General features: G+C 46.2%; 4 protein-coding genes across 4 annotated transcripts; 2 read left to right on the top strand and 2 right to left on the bottom strand.

Annotated features, from left to right (window-relative positions):
- Nucleotides 1-2,683: 2,683 nt before the first annotated feature.
- Nucleotides 2,684-11,536, bottom strand: dhrs3b (dehydrogenase/reductase (SDR family) member 3b). The gene is made up of 6 exons (XM_035153326.2): nucleotides 10,883-11,536; nucleotides 6,043-6,186; nucleotides 5,588-5,707; nucleotides 4,875-5,113; nucleotides 3,282-3,407; nucleotides 2,684-3,176 (listed from the first exon to the last, which is right to left on the bottom strand). Exons 1-6 carry the CDS (start codon nucleotides 11,075-11,077, stop codon nucleotides 3,092-3,094), a joined length of 909 nt encoding a protein of 302 aa, XP_035009217.1. The 5' UTR covers nucleotides 11,078-11,536; the 3' UTR covers nucleotides 2,684-3,091.
- A 2,690-nt stretch (nucleotides 11,537-14,226) lies between these two features.
- On the top strand, nucleotides 14,227-16,950 carry aadacl4 (arylacetamide deacetylase-like 4). The gene is made up of 4 exons (XM_035152594.2): nucleotides 14,227-14,403; nucleotides 14,841-15,066; nucleotides 15,999-16,062; nucleotides 16,167-16,950. Exons 1-4 carry the CDS (start codon nucleotides 14,227-14,229, stop codon nucleotides 16,948-16,950), a joined length of 1,251 nt encoding a protein of 416 aa, XP_035008485.2.
- A 417-nt stretch (nucleotides 16,951-17,367) lies between these two features.
- Nucleotides 17,368-19,681, top strand: cfap107 (cilia and flagella associated protein 107). The gene is made up of 4 exons (XM_035152778.1): nucleotides 17,368-17,589; nucleotides 18,522-18,632; nucleotides 18,962-19,136; nucleotides 19,370-19,681. The coding sequence occupies exons 1-4, from the start codon at nucleotides 17,479-17,481 to the stop codon at nucleotides 19,657-19,659; spliced, it is 687 nt and encodes a 228-aa protein (XP_035008669.1). The 5' UTR covers nucleotides 17,368-17,478; the 3' UTR covers nucleotides 19,660-19,681.
- Nucleotides 19,682-20,548: 867 nt separating this feature from the next.
- On the bottom strand, nucleotides 20,549-23,924 carry klhdc7a (kelch domain containing 7A). The gene has a single exon (XM_035148086.2). The coding sequence runs from the start codon at nucleotides 23,718-23,720 to the stop codon at nucleotides 21,423-21,425; it is 2,298 nt and encodes a 765-aa protein (XP_035003977.1). The 5' UTR covers nucleotides 23,721-23,924; the 3' UTR covers nucleotides 20,549-21,422.
- Nucleotides 23,925-24,209: the final 285 nt, after the last annotated feature.

Genomic DNA, 24,209 nt, shown 5'->3' with positions numbered 1-24,209 from the left:
TCAGGCATCTGTCCTCATGCATTTCATCTCTGGGCATAGTGGGACAATCCATTGGGAGAGATTCTGGTGGGCCCCCACATCGATGGGTCGTCAACCCTCCAGCAGCTTTGCCGGGTCGGTGGAATCGTAGTTTTATCGGTCACGTACTGACCCTCTCTCTGTGCCTGTCATTTTTGCCCCAGTCCATCCAGGCTCAGATCTCTCCATCGCTGCAAAGACTCACTGATGTCAACGTCATTTCGTTCTGACCTTCTCCTGTGTGGCTGTTTTTCTCGACCGTCTCCCCCAGCAGCTTTTTAGCATGAGCCAGATTCACCATCTCTCTCTCTCCCAGTGCCCCTTTCCCCAAACTCCCCTCTTCTTCTATCCCCAGCTCCATATGCACGAGCACGGACGCCCCATGTTCTCTAGTATTCAGTCTTGTTTGTTTTCCCATTTAACGAGCCAGGGCTGTGTGTGTGTGTGTGCGACATAATTTTCAGCACATATACTAAGAGGACAGATATTTGCTGAATTTGACAAAAAGAGTCACATTTTACTCGTGTGTCTCTTCAGTATGAGCTGGTTTTAAGCATTTAGTAAATTTGCATCTGCGTTTATTCTTATGCTGCACATATACCCACATTAAGAGTACTGGCCTCATGATTAATCTCACAGCCAGGAAGGAAACAGTAATGCCTACAGATAAGACAAATGTGCACTTGGTTGCATTTTTACTGAACATTGCTCTTTTCCTCCTGATCTAAATTTACGAGTTACAGTCTCGGGCAGAAGCACCATAATTTGTCAGCAAACGGGGAGAATTAAATTATTGTGACCTGCTGCAGGTCTGTGGAAAGGAAAGTACTTTATATGTTGATTTGACAAGTCATCACATATCCAATGTATCTGTTTCACGTGTCGTAGTTTTTTTTTAAATAACATGGCATGCTGAAGGGGATTTTTACTGGAGACGGATGATCGTTTTACCAAATGCAACACAGCAGTAACATCATAGACTGTGGTAGTTCTGAATGATGCATTATTGTTGTTTCATCTGAAAAAGCCATTCTCCAGCAGCTGAAAGGACAGTTCCTCAGGTCCAGGCCAGTTCAAGTTGATTTATATCTGTATGTTTTCCCAATTCAAACATGGACAGCGAAGACCATGATGCTCAGTTTATTAAAAATGAGACTGTGGTATTTTCAGCCCCTTCTTTCACTGTGATCGACGTCACTGTGGTCGGGTGAGTTCAGATTTACTCTCTTCCATCTATGATGCGAAAAAGAGCACAAACTGTACAGTTGTTTCATTCCACCTCATGATTCAACAGCTGACTAATCTCAGAATTACAGGGGCCACACACATAACTGCAAGGACAGCAGCTTCTCACCAGGCCGGCTTTGTCTGGTTACACACACACACGGGTCTCTTAGTCACTAAATAACTCATACGGTGTTGTGTAAGTGAGATTCAACGATACACAACAAGAGAAAATACTGCTGAGGTGTCTCTGCTCTATCCAGGATTACATAGTCTTGAATAAAATGTCAAGTGGTCCTTGACATGTAAACCGCAAACACACCACACAAGCAGGACAACAAACTTTCTGACACCATTACCTCACTGCATGATACTCACCTCCTTGCAAATTCCCTTTGGCTACAGACCAGTGTTGAATTAAGGTCTAATCTTTATCTCTTCTTTGCTTTTCTCGTTTGTAAATGATATCCTCGGTGAAGAGGTAATTATGAGACTGGTATTAATAAATCTCATTTTCTGTAGATAAAGCCCAAGAGCATGATCAGATTCACATGCAACTCAAATGAAATTCAGAGAGCACGTACGGTACCTTCGCCAAGACCCAGCAGTGTCCTTATGAAAGCACATTTAAATTCACCAGATCCAGACTTTTATTTGGATCTGCACCAAATTACACACACACACTCATAAATATCAGTCCCCTAAATATGCAGGATTTTTTTCACCAAGTTCCATGAATTGTAATCGGAGAAGTCAACGAAATGTGTTATACGAAAGTTAAAAACAGTTCTTGGATACATTTTCTGAACGTAACTTTACGGTGAGTCACCGCACCACCACGAAATTTCACGGGAATCGGTTGGGCAGTTTCTTGCGTAGTCCTTCTAACAAACAAACAAAAACACAACCTCTTTGGCGGATGTGTAATAAAGTGAAGGAGGCATCATATTGTCCCAATTCCGTTCCTGGAATACGTCTCTAAAAAGGTTTTACGAACACAAACGTGGAGCAGCTGAAGCTGAAGCTAATAAAAACCTTCATGACAAACAGTTTACATGTTTTTTTAGGAGTGTTCTCTAAACCGTCGTAATTGAGGCCTCAAGATAACCCATGTTCGCTGAATCGGGGTGGGGGGGTGGACAACTCTGGATGTGGGAGGTCCTGACCAACAAGTTCATTATGTTTATGGAGAATTGCACCATCCCCCTGCACCATTTACCGACAGCATAGAACAAACAGGAATACACATGCCCCCACCTCCAACTGTGTGTTTTATGTTTTGACAACATCGTCTGTCACAGTCAGTGATCTCATGCTCGGAATAAATCAAAGGTGTTATCACGCTGCCATGGGAGTCGAGATCCAGACACAAAACAACGTCTACCTCCCAAGGATTGTGTCCCCCTTTCTATTTTCGTCATGCACAAAGAAACACAGTGTGTCTCTAAAACTCCATTTTATTACTTTGCTTTGATTCAAAGACACATTAAAAAAAAAAAGGCAGATAAAAAAAAAAAAAAGTGTAAAAACAGACTAAAAGTGTCACAAAATCTCCCAGAATAACTACTGGTACACACCTAAGCATGGCTTCTGTTCAATGTGAGAATGGCATTCAGTCCTCCATACTATACAGATATGCACTCACACTTATAAAATGGGACCAGAGGGTATCCTGCAGTTTATCGATTAATTCTACCTGCAGGAGTGAAAACCCTTGTGAACATCCCCTAAGTATTTCTCTTCACACTATCATGGGGCCTCCTGCACCTCCAGATGTCTTTAGGTCCATATTCCCTTCATTGTGCCCCGGAGACGTCGAGGTCACCCTCACGTTCTGTGAAGTCCAGGTTCATGTCCTCCCTTTGAATGTGTTCATGCAGGTATAACTCCCAGAAAACCGGTGGATTTCTTCCAGTGCAACTTGTGGCATGAAGCTGAAAAGAAAGACAAGAGACAGAATGTTAAGCACAAGGCACAAATTATGTTGAGAGACGAGACAAAAAACTAAACTAAGGAAAAGTTAAATGTGAGTCGTTTACCTTTTTAGAAGGACGAGAGCGTGCATGGTCCAGGGCAGGTAGAGGAAGGCCTTGTCAGCTCTGACCGCTTCCACCGTCCTCTGGGCAACCACCTCCGGTTTGAGAGGAGGAAAGAGCTGAGGAAACCTACGGGAGAAAGTAGTCCGTGGTTAGAGATAAAGTGATGATCGGTCGGATCGGATTAAATTAAAAATGCATTTTCAAGGGGAATCCACTTCCCACTTCTTTGGTTGAGATTTTCACTTGAAATAACGGTGTAAACAAAGCCTTCGTAGCATCGTGTGCTTTTTTATGGCGGCATTGCAAACTAATTATTCACTCAATTAGCACTTTATGAGCAGCACCATGCTAATTGTGGGTAGTGGTCCTCTCTTCTTAGTTCTGCATGGTGCATCTTGGCTGTAAGTAGCCATTAGAAGATGGGAAATGTAAGCCACAAATGGATGCACGTGGTCAGCCACTAAACTCAGATCAAACGATGATTGATTGGTTCTGAGGGGCCAGAAACACCACAACATCTCATCACCGGCAGCCTGGACTGTTGACACAAGGCCGGTTGGCTTCATGGATTCATGCTAATCACACCAAATTCTCAGGCTTTTTTTTGTCCCTCAGCAGAAATCAACACCAGGCTACATTTTCCCAAGTCTCTAACTTTCCAAGCTCCATCAAGTCTGCTCTCACTGCAGCTCCACATTTACACTTGGTTGACATGAGGGGAATCAGACGTGGTCTTCTGCAGTTTCCGCCCACCTACCTCAAAGTGGTAATGTGTTCCAAGAAGCTTATCTGCTCACCACAGTTGTAAATGGTGGTTATCTGAGTTACTGGAGCCTTTTGACAGCTTGAACCAGTCTGGCCATTCTCCCCTGACCCCCTCTCATTCACATTAAGACTGTATTTACTGTAGTCACTGAGATCACACAGCCCCCTTTGCTTTGTTAGATATGAACATTAACTGAACTTCCTGAACTGCTGCCACACGTCTGACTGTACATTTGCATAAATAAGCAGATGTGCAGGTGCTCCAGAAAAAGGTGTGTTCCAGGTGTTTCAAAGGCTATTACATAACAATGTGAAAGGTAGCGTGTGCTTATCCAGTTGTACGAGAACACTCTGTGACATAGATGCCTAACGCCGGAGTTCAGCTGCTTGAGAAAGGTCCAAAAGTCAAAGCAGACTGTCTTCATTAAGGACCTAAAACGGCCACTAGGGGGCAGACAGACTGGCCTTCTGAGGTGCTACTATCTTTGACTTGTTTTAAACTCACCTAAGGGCGAGTTGAGCAAGAATATTTTGAGTTTTGTTACAACTAAACCATGAGGGAAGGAATCTGCAAAGTGCTGGTAGGTTGTACAAAGCATTCTAATGTCCTTTGGAGGTTCCCTAGTCAGTAGGGTTGATCCTGAAGGGACTTTTAGAGTACAACTTATGGCAATTTAAATTGTTATTCAGTCAGAAGCTAAGTGATGGACTTAATAACCTGAGGACCAACATTACAACCCCTACAATCATGTATGGAGCATGTGTCCTAAAATCTCAGATCGTCGAGGAGGATACACCTTCACTTCCTACTTCTAGGTGCGTTCTCACCTGACTCTCATTCCTTGGAACATCTCTGTGTTGGTGTGGAAGGGAAGCACCGTGGTGCAGCCAACACCGGGGCAGTCCAGCAGGCCCAGCGTCAGGCTCTCCATGAAGGCCAGCGACGAGGCCTTGGAGGTGCAGTAATCTATGGCCCCAGGAATGGGCGACTGGGACAGAATGGAGTTTATGCAGACCACATGGCCGTGCTGCAGCTCCAGCATTCGAGGCAGGAAGGCCTTTGTAGTCTGAGACACGAGGGAAGACAAATAAGAGGAGAATGAAGGAGTGAATAAAGACAAAATGGAAAGAGGACTGGTAATAGAAGGTGAAATGGTTCCAGCAGCGTAAAAAAAGACGAGCAGACACGATAAACAGGCCCACAATGGAACCACAGGTTAAATTTCCATTTCCATTTAGTTGATAATTGCATTTCTGTCTGCTTATAGAAGAGTCTTTTGATCTCCTTTCAAAATAAAAATGCCATTAAACCCTTCTCACGTTTCACAGGCTGAGAAGCAATTTGGAAATACCCCACTTAACCTGCCATAATAACGACAGCAGACGGGATTGGCATGTCTGGCGTTGCCTACTGTGTATCCCTGTCGTGCTATAATCAAAATATGAACATGATAAGGCTCATTTGTTTGGAATTCCCCCACATCTGCATGTGAGCTGCGAGGCCTCACTGCTACAAACTGCTCCTAAGACAAAAGTCTTACCCAGAACTGTCCCAAGGTGTTGATGTGTTGGGATTTCAGAAGGGCGTCGTCGTCGCTGTCCATCAGACTTTTGCCGTGGACCACAGCTGCGTTGTTCACTAATATCGTAACATCTCCCACCTGAGATTAAAAAGCACATCAGTTAGAAAAAGAGGGGGAGAGCACTGGCAATCGTATTATGCGTTTTTCTGTCTGCTTTCATGAGATGATGCAGTTGTTCTGCACCAGAGCTGTCAGGAATATTCCCCGCTCTTATACAGATATTTCAGATGAAGTGTAATCTATACACCAGATGGGAGACAGAGTGGCTCGGAGCCAATACATTACGGAGGAGACAGCGAGGCATCCAGGGGAAATATTTTATGATGTGTTGCTCTGTGTGTGCGCAGAAAGACATTTCTCGTATACGTTCAAGTAGAAAAATATCTTTATAAATATGAAACTGCACGGCGTACCTTTTCTCGAACCACCTTGGCCTGCTTGTAAACCTCCTCCCGATTGGCCACGTCACACAGGAAGTAATGGCACTCGGTTCCTGAGAGAGAAATCTCTTCACTCGTTTCTTTGAGGCATTTTTCCGTCCGGCCCCACAAGATCACCTGGTGAAAGAAAAACATTTGCAAAGGTTAGAGAGAAACATGGAGAATCTTCTGTGATGAAATCAGGAGCAAATCAGAGGGAGCTGTTGCTTATAAATGGAACAAAAACCGTCCGTCATCAACAAAACATTACACGTGTTTTTGTGCAAATTCTTTTCTGGCAAGGAGACGTGAAGATCTGTGCTCAGCACTGCTCTTTTCATTCAGAGAACAGAGAGGCCATTTTCACTCCAACAAATAGTTCTCGAGCAAGATTAAAGGCTCGGGGGGCTGCTGTGTGAATGAATTGTCTCTTCATCCACCCGGAGACTAAATGAAGGCTGGTCATTTGAGCAGGGAACACGGGGGTTTGGACGGAGGGGGTGGGGGGGTAGTGATTGGGCAATTAGATCTGTCAGTCTCTGGGGTCAGAGAAAGGTAATGAAATCAGGGGATGAGCCCTCCTCGTCCCTCAAACACAAATTCTCAAAGAGATTACACGGCCTGTTGGGCAGATGAGCCCCGTCACTTCTGGTCAGGGAGTCTGAAAACATAGCGTGTGTGAAGTGCTGAGAACGCCAGTGTGGGATTTGGCCGGTCGCCCGTGACCAAGGTTAATATTTGAGCAAAAAGTCCTCTGGAAAGTGATCTTGTGTATCGGAGAGACAGCGAGCGAGACTACCGTGTGTGCACGTACACACACACACACACACACACACACACACGTGTCTGTCTGTTAGCCCACGAATCATCAGAGTCCTTCCCATTGTTTTATACCAGTGTTATACATAAATCTACTCAATGGGCAGCATGGATTTTAAATGATCTATTAATCATGACGAGAAAGATGAGGTGAAAATAAAGTACATGTGCATGTAGAATACTGTGCTGCACATCCTCTGCCTTTAGGGATGATGAACTGAATCTGTAGGAGAACTTTTACTCAGCAGCACTTTCAGCAAGCCTGCAGGATTTTGTGCATTAGCCACTCTTAAGGGATCCATTGCATCAAATGATCTCTAATTTGCTTTTGCATTGAACATGCAGATTTTTTCCGACACAGACAATCTTTCAAAACGTAATCTGCTGTATTTAGCACTGAAACTGTTATTTAGTGTTAAATTATTGTGGTTTGGGTTTGGTTTCATTGATGCAATTCTGTCGTTTGGATTTGTTTCGTGTATATGTTAAACAGTTAACAGTTTAATATGTTAAATTTAAACTTCTAATGTGCCTCAGCAAAAATAAAGTCGTTCGAGTATCGGTTCCAAGTATCTGGAAATGTTTAGGCACCGGTACCGTTTTTAAAAGTATCGATTTAGCACCGATATCAGAAAAAACCCAAACGATGCCCAACCCTACTCTGCACACAAACATAAACATACTGGCAAACACAGTGTAATTGCTAAAATCCTTAAAAAACAACCGGATTGCTGCATTGCTATACGTTTGAAGCCATGGTAACAATGACAGAAGTGAACCACAGATAGAGCCCTGACACTGTTAAGCTCCAGGGACGTCACAGATTACAGGCCGGGATGTGTTCTTTACTTCTTTATCAGATCCGGAACAGTACTTCCTCTGTAAACGGCCCTTGTTTGACTTGCTGGTGATTGGTTTTTTTTGTTTGCTTCATTTGCAAGCCCATTTAAGTAATCAGCGAAGGCAGACAGGTCTTGATAAATAACTGAAAGCTTTTAATAGGATTTGAAGCCTTACAAACAAAGCTGACAGCTCTCATTAAAAGGCGGCACTCAAACTGTGCTCTCTCCCGTTACAATGTTATTTAATTCATTAGGTTTATCACCCGTCACAACACACAGGACCCTCAGAGCAAACAAGCACCGGCCAAATTGCAATGTGGATGGAAACGGTAAGAAAACAGGTTTTTAAATTGACCTTGCACAAGCCCCCTTCACTATCAGCGATAAATCTGTGATGGTTCTAACTATAGGGATCCCCGACAAGACTCGACGTCAACACGTGCTGCGAGTAAAAGATCCCCAATCGACAAATTCATGTTGCAAAGCTTGAAACGAGGCCAAGGGGAGAGGAAGAGTGCAGATGCCGCTCGATACCGAGATGTGCTGTACGTCTCCGTGACCCCGGTAGCTGCAGCTGAATTACAGTGATACGCTGATACTCTATCTCTGGAGGTCTGAATGTATGGGTGGGTAGGAACCCTCCTTTTCACACCCATTGTACGGGCCAGCGGAGAGGCAGCACACAGAGGGGGCAGCAGGAGTTCAGGAGGCAGTCGCCTGCCGCTGTCTAATTACTGCAGAGACAGCAAGGTCAGCTGCAGGGCAATACCCAGCTGGGAGTGGTGTGCTTCCCGCCTCCAGCACAACACACACACACACACACACACACACACTCACACACACACACACACACTCACGCATGCACACACAAACCTGTTGTCAGTGTCTGGTTCGTCTAAAGTGATCTCTTTACGCAATGTTAACAACCACATAAAAACCGGGGCTTTATGCAAGCTTGCTGTTTTTTGCACTGAAAAGAAAAAATACTCGGAGAAACAAGCTTTGAAGAAACATGTTGTTTAAAGTTGCAAACCATTTCCAGGGATCGCCCTCTCGCAGCGCCCTGAACTTGGATGTTTGAGAATGCTTTGGTTCAGGTTTATTGTTTTCAGAGCTTATTGTTTTCAGAGTTTTCAGACCCCCCCCGTGTCCCCGGCTCTCCAATCTCACCGGATTCTTCTTTTAAAATCAAAGCCACAGTTAGTCTTCCTAGCACCGTGAAAACACCAAAGCCCGAGCAGAGGGGAAAAGGAAATTCCAGCTGCCAATCACAAAGCGGCTCGAACCAGGGGTGAGCACAAGTTCACGGAGGTTATTTCATAATTGCCGTCCCATTTCCTTTTAGCATCTCTTCAGGCAGGGAGTAATTGTCATACACGTTACCACAGGTGTTGTTTTCAAAGCCTTCACACCTTGATAATACCCAACAATGGGGTGCTGAAAAGCACGGTGACATCCTTTGTTGTGCAGCTGCAGAGTAAAGCTTTTAAAACCCACCGGTTTCTTCTTGCTCGCTCCCCGAGGAGATGGCATTGAAAGACAGGGGCAGGCAGTTAGTGTTTCATTGAGCTTTTAGCAATGTTTTCAAGCTGCTAAAATTGCGCCTTAAGAGAGGGCGAGCATCCAAGATGTGGAGTGCATGTCGCCCCCGAACAGATAATTACTACCGGCAGCCTTTCAGCTGGGCGGCTCAGTGGCTTCCTAGCGGGGGAAATTACTTACATTTTCTTCCATGTGTAATGATGACTCCCATCTGAGGGTGATAAAAAAATACGGCGGCTCTGTATTAACATGTTACCGCTAAAAGGGACACCGGTGGCCCATCAGGCACTCGGCTATGTAATGTTCACCCACCGGATCGGTTAGAGTAACGGTGGACGGAGATGATGATGGGAACGGAGGTGAGGCTGATCTGCAGGGATGAGGAGCTGTGGGGGCAGTTCAGGCCCAAGTGATGGCTCCTTGTTAGGGGGAGAAGGATGATCGGGGGGTGAAGGATGATCGGGAGGGTGGAGGGGTGGAGGGGTTCTCTGAGAGACTGGACACATTACATCTGCAAAGAATATGGATTTGAAATTAAAGAATTTTGCAAGCATGGCATGGATTGATAGATCTAGTTTCTGGATCCCCCGACTTTTAAGATCCACAGATCACGATTTTAAACCTCATTCGACTGAATATTAAAAACATGAGTTTGTAATGACGTCAGTTTCACAGTAAAAGTGACCACTCATCATATTTCTGAGCTCATCAGCCTGTGCCGTGTGTTCCTGTGCGAGATAAGAACTTCTACCTTTGTATTACACTCACTCAAGATAAAGTAATCTGTTTTCCACCATGACTCTTTTGTGTTGGGATCACTTTGTTTCGCACAAACTCCAGCATCTGAAAAAGGATTATGCAACATTTTGTTGTGTTGTTAAATTGCCAGATTTAACAGAACAGTGCAAAGGCTCAAATATGGCAATAAACTATCAGAGAAGTTATTATGAGAATGAGCTTTGAAGCAGTTTCAGTGCAGCTTTGTGCGCATAGTAACATCCCCCCACCCCCAATAAATGGGTTTATCATGTGCTGATTATACACGTTTTATCCATGTCAGTCACACCAGACTCACTCCAGACCTCAGCAGAATAAATGCGAGCCCATCGTGCGTAATCACATTCATCAGCCATAAGAAATATCCAGACCTGTCCTCTGGTTGACCTGTGCTGTTGTGCAATACTTAAACACACACACACACACACGCACACACACACACACACACACACACACACACACACACACACACACACACACACACACACACACACACACACACACACACACACACACACACACACACACACACACACACACACACACACACACACACACACAATACATCTGAGGGCTGTGTCTCCAGTCTCACTGAACACAAACTAGGCCAGTTGCATGTCCTGATCAGTGCATCTCTTTTTAAAAACACATGGAACAAGTTAAGGGAGGGGGGGGGGGGCTGCCCAGGTTACCTGAGGCTGCAGGAGGGAGGAGGCAGCCCCCCCCCCAACTATACAGCTGCTTGTGACACAAACTGAACCCGTGCCGTGCCAAAACAACCGCAACGATTCCCTGGTGTGCGTCTGTGGAGAAGAGTTGGCGCAACAAGTTGGTCTGAAGTGAGGTGAAATTACCTTTCTGGCTCCCTGCTTGGCAAACTCTTTGGCCAGATGACGTCCGATGCCGCGTCCTCCCCCGGTGATCAATACCACCTCCTTGCCCAGGTCCTTCTTTCTGCTCGGCAACAGCGAGGACAAACTCGCCTTGGCTAAATAGTACAACATCTGAACCGGGAAAAGCAGCATGCGACACGCGCTCTTCAGCTCCATGTCGGAGACGGTGCTCGCGGGCGCAGCAGCCGCGACAAGTCTGTGATGTTTTACGCTGCAACTTTTACGCGCAGTCTAGCCTGGACACAGATACGCGAGCACTTCACAAACACCGACCCGAGAGCTGCTGCAAGTTTGTCCGCATGCACACAACAACAAAAATGATCATCTGCAGCCTGGGGAGGTGTTGCAGGAGTAATCCACTGGAGAGGAGGTCGGACAGCGGAACCGTGCCACCACCGCGAGGAGCTCTGACATGTCCTGGTCGACATGCATCAGGATCTGGGAACGTGTGAGTGATCACTCATCACGCCTGGCTGTCAACTGCTGGTGGAGACGTGAAGCACAAGTCCAGACGACGCTCCGTGCCGTGCGCTCCGCTGCGCTCTGGCGTCGTGTTGCCGTCCTGCCTTATATCACCGCCTCTGCTCTGCCCCTGGCTGCGGCGCTTCCACCACTGAGAGGACCCGGGTGAACCTAAAGGGGAGGTTTGCACGGGCATTAATCCTGATTGACGTGATAAGTGGGGATGAATACTTTGCTCCAGTGCCAGTCTGCGCACTCGCACTCTCCCCCACCCCCATTTGTCCACAGCGGTGGTTCCCAATCTGTGGTCCTGGGTCCCCCACAGCCATCGCCCCACTGTGCCCCATGGCGGGGTGCCCCAATGCATAATTTGATCAACTGGAATTGAACCTGTGTGCTCTGCATAGAGAATAACACTGGTGTCACAATCACACTGACAGTTATAAGTCAAACAAATGTATTCTCATATAAGAGCTGGTGTTTCACAACTTCACCCAAATGACTGAGAGCTCCACTCATCCTCAGTCCAGCCCCTTAATTAATGAAGTAAAACAAACAAACAATCACAGCAAATTACTGAGCAAACACAACTGAGAAAAGACAAATGAAATCCAAACACCCAAATGATTAACTATAGACAGATGGATAGATAGAGAGATAGATAGAGAGATAGAGAGATAGATAGTCAGATAGAGAGAGAGAGAGAGAGAGAGAGAGAGAGAGAGAGAGAGAGAGAGAGAGAGAGAGAGAGAGAGAGAGAGAGGATACCTCTTTAACACCTAAATTAGTGGGTTTAAGTGGGCAAACCATTAAAAAAGCTGATTGACTCCTTTTCCATGGCCAGTAGAGGAGTTTGCCTCTACTGTTTTTTCCCCCAGTGAGTCCAGTTCGATGTCCCACACATGTCAGAGGCTCATGTCTCTTGCATAGTATGAAGGAAAAATCACTTTTGCATGTTGTTCCCAAGATGTAAAAAAGTATGAAAACCTACATGGACATTTACTGTATTATTTATGTGCGTCATAAGGCCTTGCAGAAAAAGTGAAGCGGAGAGACCGCCAAAACAAACAAGAAGGAGAAATTAGCACATTCACCTGGGTGTAATGTTTTCATAGCTGCGGATCGGCGCCAGGGCTGAAAACATTGTCCACTACAGGTTGGTGGTTTGATCCCAGCTCCTCCTGCCAGTGTGTCCTTGGGCAAGATACTGAGCCCTGAATTGTTCTGGACTCCTGTGCCGACAGTGTGTGAATGGTGAGTCACAGAAAAAGTGCTGAGCTGTATGAACGTGAGTGTGAACGGGTGAATGTAACTTTGAGTGGTTGATACAACTGGGAAATCGCTTTATAAACACAGTCCATTTATCATAGATAGATAGAGACTTCTTTTCAAAATAAAAGATACTGGGAAAAAGTTTTCTTTGAAGTCATTACCTTTCTGTAAGAGAACCTGGACTCAATCCTCATAATGACAACCACAGCTGCTGATGTGCCCTTGAGCCCCTCTGCTCTCTTTTCTCTCCATATTAAATTTTATGACATTGAAAAGCCTGAAAGAAATTTGCAGCCTCATGATTCACAAGTCCGGGCGCCTCACTGAAGCAGGCAAGCTCACATAATAAACACACAGTAAACACCACCTTCAGGTTTAGCATGGTAGAGTTTTCTAATCCTGCTCATTGAGAAAGTCTTTGCTGATTTGTGGATGTGTGCCATTGGTTGTTTGCACCTGATTTCTCGTGGTGACGGTGTTTCTGCGGCAGGGCCACATCTTTCTGGGCAGTTTGGGGAACTAGGTCACAGAAGCTGGTCAGGGTGACACACTGAAAACTGCATGAATGCCTCCCAAACGTGTCCTGTGTGAATTCATGGGCCTCAGACAAGATTCCAGTCTGTGATTTTTGGCCCTGGCGCTGTGATTTCTACTCGCTATCGCTGAATGCTGAGCTCTTTTTCAGCGACTGGGGGAAGAGTTTAAAGAGCAGCCTCACAATGGTGGCTTTGTGCTGCGGCTCAGCTACTGAGGGTCGGTGGAGAGGCTCTCGGAGACTGCTAACAACTCCAGGACAACATGACTCCAAACGCTGTCTTCATGTAGGGACATTTCTGGGATTTACAAATTGTAAATCCAAAGTCAAGTTGGTCTGGGAACTCTTATACCTGTGCATTTCCAGCTGTAGTAAAATAATAAAGAAATAACTTGTTAGATTTGCCAAAAAAAACTGACAAAAGATTGAATATATGATTTGCAGGGAGCTGCAAATGGCTTCAGGTTGCAATGCAAAATGCAAAAAATGTAAATAATACATTTGAGAAGGCAGTGTTTATTTATGCTCATGCTATCACTGCCATCTACAGATCGGCAATGAAAGTTCAGATGAGGGTGTCCTTGGTCAGCCTTCACTAAAATCTCACTACATTTGCTTTTCATTAGACACCGGGCGACAGGAGCGTGACTCTGAGCCTCGTGCAGCTGTAAGCAGGAGACATTTCCTCCATAAAACCACAACATCCCTCAAATATTTGTAAAAACCATTGCTCGGGCAACGAATGAGTAATTAAAAAGCTGCTGCCATTAACATAAAATGTTTTGTGAGTTATTTTGGAATAGCTTGGTTTCTTAGGGAAACATGTAGTTAATTTGATTACATGTCCATAAAATATGTTGCAGGATATAATTAGTTCTTTATTTCCACGGGCAACAGGCAGCCAAGCATGTCATTAAGTGAAACCAAGGTCAGAATGCGTTGCATGCAGATGTGGGAGGGGTAGAAAGGCTGAAAGCAGGTAGATAAAACATTTGCCCGTAATGATTCACCTTGAGCAGGGCAGAGCGGCAGCACCATGGACATCGGCTTTGCAATTTTAATAATTGGCTTCGCTGCTCTAGTTGCAGCCTTCTTCCTTCTGGTAATTGGACTTGTGTTCTCGGAGCTGACGAATTCAGACATTCCTCGTGGGGTTGCAAATGGGTGGAAACTGCACGCGGTTCATGGCTTGTTTGTTGGCATAGCAATTGTGGTGAGTAACTACAACATCAGCGGAATCATTAGTGCTTATTATTTTATGTTTTCTGCATGTTTCTGCATCTGTTACAAGTAAGTTTTTTTTTTTTCCATTACTACTTTAACTTCTCCCTGAGTGTAATGGAAAAAAAGCCTCTGCCAGGGCAATATTTTAAAAACTCAAGTAGAATGTTTTAGGCTCTTGTCAGCCGTCCTTTCTTTGTCCTTCAGCATCTGATAAAGCTCAGATCAGAGAATTCTCAGATAAGAAATCAAGTCGAACAAAGGTGCGAGAAAAGCAAGGTCGTGTGTTCTCCGTCTTTGATGTTGTCATGGTAAATATAGTTTCTCAGAGAGAATAACTTTTGCTTTGCTTTGCTTTGAAGAACAGACTTTTCTTTTTCTTTTTTTGACTTGACTCCGACTCGTGGTAATTCTGGTGATTCCTCTCAGGGCCGGATCCTGCATCGTCTGGGCATTTGCAATCAGGTCGGCTACATCCGATGGTTCACGGCCTGGTTTCTGACTCGCTTAAAACCGGTTCCTGCGGGTCTGCGAGTGAAGGACCTGACGTTTTCTGAGGTGCCGGTGCGAGTCTACGAAGCCACCGCTGTTTGCGACGGCTTGAGAAGAGGCCTCGTGTATTTCCACGGAGGAGGATGGGTGCTGGGCAGTATAGGTAAACAATGTACACATCACTTCAAGTAAAATCAAATAAAAACTCAATTAACAAGTAAGAGTCGTTCATGCCAAACCACAGTGGGAAGTTATATGAACATATTGTTGTCTTGTTCTTCCATTAAATACAAATCCGAATCCATTTGGATCCTATATTGGTTCAAGAAATGGAAAGGAGTTGTGTATGTTGTCCATAATTTGTATATAATATGAAGGCTGCGTCATCTTCTTCGCCTCATTGTACAAAACACTTGAACAAACATCAGTGTGACGAGAACTTCCTCTTCTCCGATGGTTGAACTAACATGCTCTTTGACTTTTTAATTTGGTCCACATCCCATTCCACTAACATGAAGGAGTCGGGTTTGATTTCCCTATACTGCAGACAGCCACCAGGGGGCGATTTAGAAGAATGGCTTCACTTTTGGGGAACTCTCATGTCGTCCATCTTTAAATACAGTCACAACCTATACATGTTTGTTTGTTTTTCCTGTAATATACTTTATTTGAATGTATTGTGTCCAGTTGGTGCTCAAGTTTTACTACTTTATATAAAATTTCTTTGGGCAACTTGATCGTTAACAGTTCGTCTCATTCTTTAGAATATATTTGAAAGTTAAGTGTGAACCTGCACAGTAACCTGACCAGAAATATAACATTTTCATTTGAAAGTGATTAATAGAAATCTTTCAATAAATACTTAAATAAATAAACTACAGGATTTATTTAAAGTATAAATCACTTCCCATCCCTGAATATAAGTTAATATTAATAAATCATACAAACCTCTTAAATATGCTGCCTGAATAGAGAAAAGAGGATTAGTGTCAGTAGAGAGAAGAATAGAAAATGTTTTGTCTGAGATATTTCTGCTACAATAAGACGACACAACCCAGCTCGTATTAACTGTGACGTGATTCTGCTCCTGAACAGATTCTGTTGATGAAGTCTGTCGGCACATCGCCATGAAGTCTGACACCACAGTCGTCTCTGTTGGGTACGTGAACATTTCCACAGTGCACAGAAACTCTGTAATTTCTCAACTAAATCACCAGAATTCAACATATTGTCCCCCCTTGTCTTCGCTCTCACCCCCCTTAGGTACCGATTAGCCCCTGAGCACAGGTACCCCGCCCAGCTGGACGACTGCGAGGCGGCAACGTGTCACTTCCTGTCTGTTGCCGAGGCCGAGTTCAGCGTGGACTCTCGCAGAGTGGCAGTCGGGGGGGACAGCACTGGGGCTAACCTGGCAGCAGCACTGTGCCAAAGGCTGGCGAGGAGAGAGGACGGACATCTGCCGTCCCCCTGCGCCCAGGTCCTCATCTACCCGGCCCTGCAGATGGCAGATTTCAACCTGCCCTCGTACCAGCAAAATCACGCAGTGCCCATATTGTTTCGTGCCCGGATGGCTTTCTACTTCCTGCAGTACCTCAGTGGAGACATGTCCGTGTGCCAAGATGTGCTGGAGGGCATCCACGTCCCCACTGAGGTGAGGCCGCGCTACAAGGAGTGGCTCTCCCCGTCCAACTTACCCCCGGAGTGCCTCGCCCGGGGCTTCACCGAGAAACCGACCCCAGACTACGACGGGCAGGTGTATCACGCCATCAAAGCCGGTTTGGAGCCCGAGGTCTCACCTCTACTGGCAGACGATGCCGACATTGAGAAATCCCCGCCCACCTTCATTCTCACCTGTGAGTTCGATGTCCTGAGGGATGAAGGGATTCTTTACAGGAAGCGGCTGCTGGACCTGAAAAGAGACGTCACCTGGCAACACCTCACCGATGGTTTCCACGGCGTGATTAACTTTTTCAACCAGGGCTGGTTCAGCTTCCCCTCCGCTCTGCTGGCTGTGGACGGCGTCGTTCACTATGTGAAAACACTGTGAAGTTCATAAATAGGATCGTGATTGTACTTTATCTACTTTCTCTTTTGTTTTACAGTTTAATAAACAAAACTTGCCTCCAGTGGCAGAGTGTTCTTCTTTATTAAAACTATACTGTTCACAGAAGACACCCCCCACCCACCCATCCACAAAAACCAATAAACAAAACCCTTTTTATTCTAAAAGTGAAAAGTTGCCGGAGGACACAAAGTCTGGAGACGATTCCTGGCACCGTTTTAACAATATATAGAGAATACTGCTAAAAGCTAAATGTCATGCCCTGGCCTTAAGGAGTGTATTTTCTTTTGAACACAGATGTGAGCCGTCTCCTATTTGCTTTCAGGATACTCCGCTCGCCTTCAGTGTTTGCTGTATCCATGGCAACAGAGCTCCTCCAGTTCTCCTCCGCTGCCTCTTCCATTAAGGCGGTCAGGTGAATGCACCTACATGTTTTCTGTTTGACCAGCTAACCATGTTCTGACGGCGCTGCAGATTTAACCTGGTTGGGGCGTGTTTGACACCTGGTAAACTATGAAGCAGAGAGAGAAGCTGGAGGAGAAATGGGCCCAGACTGGATGGAGACTAGAGCAGAAGTATGGAAACAAGGTGCTGGTGGGAAACTGGGCTGAAGAAAGACTCCAGGTAGGACATTTGTACTTTAGTTTGTAGTTTATTCTAAGGCCGTGGCTGTATGTATGAACGGCAGCTTGTTTTAGTCAAGTATATGGTGCATTTAAAAACAACTGCATCGACCCAAGTGTTGTACAATATAAAGAGACACGCTGCGAAACAAAAAGAAAATAATAAAATAACATAAAAAATGCAATGATGTGGATAAAAACATCTTCAGGACGAGTCTTTAGTTTATATTTTATAATCCAAGCTGTGGGGCGTCTACAGCCTCGACCAACGAAAACCAGCAGCAACATGATCAGAGGGATCAGTTAGTGGAAAGGGGGCAGAGAGGCTCAGCTATGTTTTCAGGGCAAGAGTGATAATAATGATAGATGCTTTCATTAAACACACACACACACACGCACACACACACATCTGTAAACTCAGACTGACTCAAAACAACACGGTTCGGTCTTAACTAACACAAAAGACGTACGTGTTGAGACGTTGTATCACAGGTTGGATCACACGAGGTCACAGGAGACACGTTCAGGACGTATTTTAATGGCCACTTGTGATGGGATCTCTCAGGATGGATGTTAGCACCAGGTGTGTACGGGCCCGTCGTCTGCCAAATGTTTTGTAGCACCTCAGTATATAATCAAATCTATAGCAAGGTGATTAGGAAGCCTCGGTTCAGCTACATCAGCACAGCCTCTTAGTGGCAGAGGCCTGAGCCGGAGACTAATTGCACCAGCGGCAGGTTCGGCCATGGGCTGCCGGTTCAGGATCAGGCAGGAGAAATGACCTAAGAAATACTGTACAACAGCGCGGATCGATAGTGAAGTGTGAGCTTTGCTGATCCCGGCACCAGCCTCATTGCTCAAGTCCCTGCACACACCGCCCCCCCCTCCTCCTCATCTCCTCTTTGCGATGTCTGTTTATTCTGTTCGACACAGTTCACTCGGGAGCCAAAGACGGCCGAGAGCACCAATCGGGCGGACTACCGGCCCCACTGGGACTTCAAGCCAGACGTCTCCAGGAGAGGATATGCCCTGCTGAGAGCTGAGGTCAGCCTTTAACTGCTCATTCATGGCATTAACACCAATTGAATGCCTGTCACAACCCTGCAAGTCAGGGCTTTCTCCTCCAGATTGTGGCCACTTCTGCATAATATTGAGCGCCAAGATAAAGGCCTGTGATAAAACGGTATGAAAGCAAGATTCTGCTCGGACTCAGCGGTCGTGAAAAAATGTGTGAAATCATCAGTCCTGGTGGGCACTTGAATTAGAGCAATTTGCCGCTGTCACATGGCGAGCCCCTTGAAGATTATTGGAAAAGAATAGGCCGTGTCCTCTATATCTTAATCCAGCAAAGGCCAATGCACATTGTCTTCCAGGGGCTTCCATCCAAGCAGCTGTTTGGCCATTGCCGTCCAGCATCCTCTCATTACTTGGTCACACAGTATGGAGACAGCTACGGCAGAGAGCACACCAACACTTTGCCCGCTCTGCAACCCGGGAGTCCAGGAGGCTCGACGTGGCAGCCCGATAGGTCAGATCAGCCAATTCCTGGTAAGACAACACGTTAAAGTGCCATAAGCGCCCAAAGGTTTAGAATTATACACGGGGGGAGCTCCAGGCATTATTCAGCACGTTTAATTTTGTATGGATAAGCAGTTGTGCTCATGAACAATTAAATGTGTGTGGCCCCGGATGCCTCTTATTGTTGAAAATCAGTCACCAGTGTAATTAATGGCCACACTAACCTGGCTGTTAACTCTCCCTTTCTCCCTGTTCCCTTCCAGACCTCCCCACCGACTTTGGCTTTCCGTGGTCCGCGAGGCGTCGTTTGGAGAAGCAGCAGTCGCACCTCCCGTCAATGACTGTGTACAGGTCAGCGTACCAGAGTCACCCACTTAGCGCCTTCTGCCAGGGCCGCTTTGCCAGGGCCTCCCGCGCGCTCTCCAGCCACCTCCACGCAGCCAATCACGACAACAAGGACCTGGATCTGAGGCGCCGCTCGCTGCTGCAGGTCCCCGATCATCGTTTGAGTCGACGTCAGCCGTCACAACAGACACAGAGACGGAGCTTTTGAACTACCTCACATGCTGGTTGATAATTTAGAAGCCCTGCTCAAAGTGGCGCTGCTTTGTGGTTCCTCTGTTTTATTTGTCAGCTGCGTGAAAAAAACATAATAGAGTGGACCATTTGGGAAATTAAGATATTAAAAAAATGTAACATTATTCTCGTTATGTTGCTGAAAGGACTACTCACTGTGTTTTTGTGTGGCGAGTACTTTTACTGTTTATATACATGAGTGTGTGTCTGTGTGCAGAAGACTGAGCAGAAGGGAGCGGGCTGTGAATTAGTATGTTCAGCCTTCCAGAGGATAATTACATGCAAATTCTCTCCGCACACTTAATATCTGAAACCCAGGAAGGCCTGTCAAGCTTTTCCCTGGACACTCGGTGGAGAAAACAGAAAAGAACAGAAAGACGGATTAAAAAAGGGGATAAAACAAGTGTTGATGCCAGAGCTGACCCGAGTGTTGAGGCACAGCAGAAGCCCTGAAGCTTCCAAGGCAGCGTCTGAGGGGACGTGTCTAACTCCCATTCCATTAGGTGTTTAATTACAGGGAATCAAAGTGTTTAATTAGGAAGAATCAAAGACGCTTATGTTTGATGGTCAACCATCTGCGTCGGCCTCCCTGTCTTCCCGCCCGCCTGCTGCCTTCCAGTGCAGCTGAAGCCCCTTCGCTTCACCCACTGTTAGAGAGTCACTCCACTGTGCTGCTGAGGCCTGCCACAGTCACATGACACCTCTGTGTTCGACAAGGCACCGGTGCGTTCGCCGCCCGGGCCACATGATGGCGCTATAGCAGCACGTCACTCTCTCAAAGCTGTCAGTGTGTCTCTGAAGCCCTGAGTGTTCCAGTGTTCAGTGAGAGGTTGCAAATGTAACAAAAACGACGAAGGAGTCAGTATTTTTTCATTGTTAATGTAATTTCTCAACACTTCAAGAATACAAAATATACATTTGGCTTTAATATTCTTTATATTAATATGCAATGAACAGCAAAGTCATATATTTCCCCCAAAACAAAAGCATTTCGTTTTATACAGTGAACAAAGAATAGGCTCAGTCAAGATTAGAACAAATACACATTTTTCATTCAAGGACAGTGATGAAAAGTCTTTTAAAAGTTGCGACAAACGCTTGTAGAAAACCACGTATTTATATTGTGTGGCACCCCATTTACATCCTGTCATGTTTAAAGAGCAACTGTAGATAATTGCATTGGATCCAGGCCACTGTGTAAGTTATATTTGTGCCCTACATGCTGCAGAGTGATAGATTATGACTACAATGCCCAATCTCTGTAATGTGTTAGAGTTGAATGAACTCATTTACTGTGAGACACACTTATGAATTATCTCTGCAGAGGAGAGAGAGAGAGAGAAGAGAGAGAGAGAGGTTAAGCATCTGGACTGATATAAAACTAACTTAATGGAAGGAAAGAGTGGCAAATCAAAGAAGCAAACAATTTACATGGCAGCACAGCCTGCGTAAATTTAAACAAATAGCAGTTTGACTACCGTAATGTGTGTAATACTTCACACGTACTGTCAGGAGGCCAAGGCATGATAAACACACATTCATTTGTGAAATGCAAAATTCAAATAGACGACAATTTGAGATGCAAAACCTTTGTACACACCTGAAGGAAATGAGAACAGTGGTCACGATAACATTTGAAGCCCAAAAAAACCCTCAGTCAACAAGGAAGTTGATGTAAAGCCTCTGCAGGGATAGTCCATCATCACCTAATCTTATCATCAACAGAAAACTGAATTCTTGCTACACACTGGTCTGCCGAGGCTTCTTATCAGGGAGCGAGAGGACAAAGGGGAAAAGTATGCCCTTGGCTGCAGAGAGGACACTCAAATCCTCATCTGTGAAACCAGGAGAGATCTCATCAGCCTCGAACTTCATGGTGAACTGGCGGCTGACACAATAAATCAAGTCATCCATCGTGACGCACTGAAAGACGGGGCAGTGCAGGAGCCGTCTCGAGCTGCACTCGTACCACAGTCGAGCCACTGTATGGTAGCGGTACACACTGAGGCCCAGCAGGGGGTTAACATCAAACCGATACAGAAATCTCCCCACGGCCACCATATCTGTGGTTCTGTCTCTGCTGCCAACCGACAGACTTGGCCTCCAGGTGTTTGTTTTGGGGCTGTAGCGCAGCAGCATATATCTCAGAGTCCCCCCAGAAACAAAAAGCTCTCCGTTGCTCACGGTGACGTGATGTGCCACAGCAAATGTATCATTAGGCAGTGGAGCCACAAATGTCCATCTGTCCGATCGTGGGTCATAGCGCTCCACTGAGGAGAGGCACTCCCCTCCTATGGCGTAGATGTAGCCCTCCAGAGCTGCCAGTTTGCAACGTGGTCTGGCCTCATTCATGGGACTGATCTCCTTCCAAATGGATGTCAGAGGATTGTAGCAAAACACTCGCTTTGAGGGTGTCATTTCCCTGTCTACGCCTTGGCAGCCCACCGCCACAAATAAGTAGTTATCCATTGTGCACATGGCGCAGGCATTTGAGATGACTTCCTGTGGGATCAGGCCGAGGGTTTGCCAGCAGTCTTTGTTGTCATCATAATAGTAGAGCGCACTGGACGTCCTCCTCTGCTCTGTCTCCGCTCTCTGCTCTCCTGTGTCCCTCGTCCAATCTTGAGGGTCCATATCTGCCACCATGATGAATCTTCTCCCCCCTTTTCTTTGCTTCTGGATTTGTTCCCGCTCACCAGCCATTAGTCGCCCATAAATGGTGGGGTCTCTGAGCACCTGGAGGTAGTTGTCTGACATGACCCCCAGGGCTGCTTGCTGCACAGAGGTCTGGCCGTGTTTTTTGGCCAGGTACAGCGTCTCCAAACAGTTACCCAGATCAAGTGTGCTCTTCAAGCTTTCCAAATCTGTGCCATCGAGGGTTTTTGCTGGAAGGTGTGAAAGTGGAGCCCCTGTTACAGTCTCCAGATCAGCCTCCTTACTCACACAAGGGCCTCTGCTGTCTGTAGAGGAACTGATCATAGCGGGAACAGAGACGGGCTCCTTGCTCGTTGAGGCCAGAGAGTGAATCATTGGAGTTGAAGCAGTTGAAGTTACAAAGGGGACGGAAAGCTCACACTGCTCTGCTGCAGACAGATAGCTCTCATTGCGTGGGAGTGGAGGCCTTGCAGGGTGCCATAGCTGACGGCCTCCTGGTGACGAGAGATCCTCAACAGGGCTTTGTGGGAAAACCAGATCACGCATAACGATGGGGCTCAGAGAGGAAGGAGATTCTGTCAGACTGCTGCCACGGCTTCCAAACTCCACTGGCTCCGGCTCAGAGCTCCTCTCATACTGACCCGGCACGGTGTTTGAATCAGTAACAGAGTGAGAGGAAGACTCCACGTAGTAATCATATATCTTTCCGCGCACAATCTGCTGTCCTGTTCCTTCCAGCATCACGTTAGCATCCTCCACTTTGATCTCTGCCTTGGAGAGGAAGCTGGAATAGGCACCCTGGTGCTCCGAGTCCTGCCTCAACTCCCTGCCCACACCCACACTGCCCTGCAGCTTCTGCAAAAAGCACGGGGAACGGCGCCCTGTTGCACTGGCCGTCCCACTCTCTGTTGGATCAGGAATGTTCAAAGCAGATCCAAATGAAATATTACTGGTGGCAACCTTTGTTGGCTTCTGATTAGCGATTGTCTCTGCTTTGATGCTGATCTCGTGGTCATTATACGACGTACGAGCTGCATCTCCCGTCGTTGCGTGGTGTGTACAGCTCTCTGCTGCCGTTTCCTCTGGGCTGTGAGATGTCAGGTGATCAGTGGCCGAGTCTCTGGGCGAGGGCCTGGGCCGCTTGTCCCCGTCATCGGTGTCACGTTGTGGCGAGCTTTGACATCGCAGTGTTGTCTTGCAGTTTTGGCAGGTTTCTTTTTGTGCCCCCTTGCTGTCTTTGGAGTAGAGCTTAATTTTCTTGGCATCCCTGGAGCTGTAGAACCTGAAGGCCCAGGAAACAAGCAGCACCGCAGCCACAGAGAAACCCAGCTTCAACAGCAGCTGCATGTCGATCTGGACCCCCAAAAGCTCTGCAATGGGCATAGCTGTAGCAGGGAGGATGGCGACAATCGGTTGACTGATCCTTTTCAAAGTTGTTGTCGATGCATCTCAGCCGAACGGAGCACGCTGTGTGGTTCTCATTGTATGAGCTGCTGTGATCTGATGACTGCTCCTGTGTAAAATGATACCTGCAGGGCTACTATTTGCATCCCTTGCTCCGAAGAGGCGGGGCACTTGTCACGCACCGCCTGTTCAAAAACACTACCCTGACACAGAATATGGAAATACCCAGTAGATCAATATTTGGTTATGAAAATTTGCTGACTCACGCCAGCTTTTCCCACGACCATCCAAAACACCGTCTAAGAACTCTGCGATTATAGGAACTCTCTTTTGCTCGGCGTAAACAAGACGGGTTCGGGGGGGTCATAAAATTTGTTGGGGAAAATGTCCATAAAATTGTTATGACAGATCCTGCTCCTTAACTCGCTCAAACACACGGCCGGAGGTGCAGGAGGAAAAACATTGGTT

This window comes from Hippoglossus stenolepis, chromosome 3 (assembly GCF_022539355.2).
Source record: "Hippoglossus stenolepis isolate QCI-W04-F060 chromosome 3, HSTE1.2, whole genome shotgun sequence".
NCBI classification, from domain to species: domain Eukaryota; kingdom Metazoa; phylum Chordata; class Actinopteri; order Pleuronectiformes; family Pleuronectidae; genus Hippoglossus; species Hippoglossus stenolepis.
The sequence above is the reverse complement of the archived record's forward strand: the minus strand, read 5'-3'. Positions and strand labels throughout refer to the sequence as shown.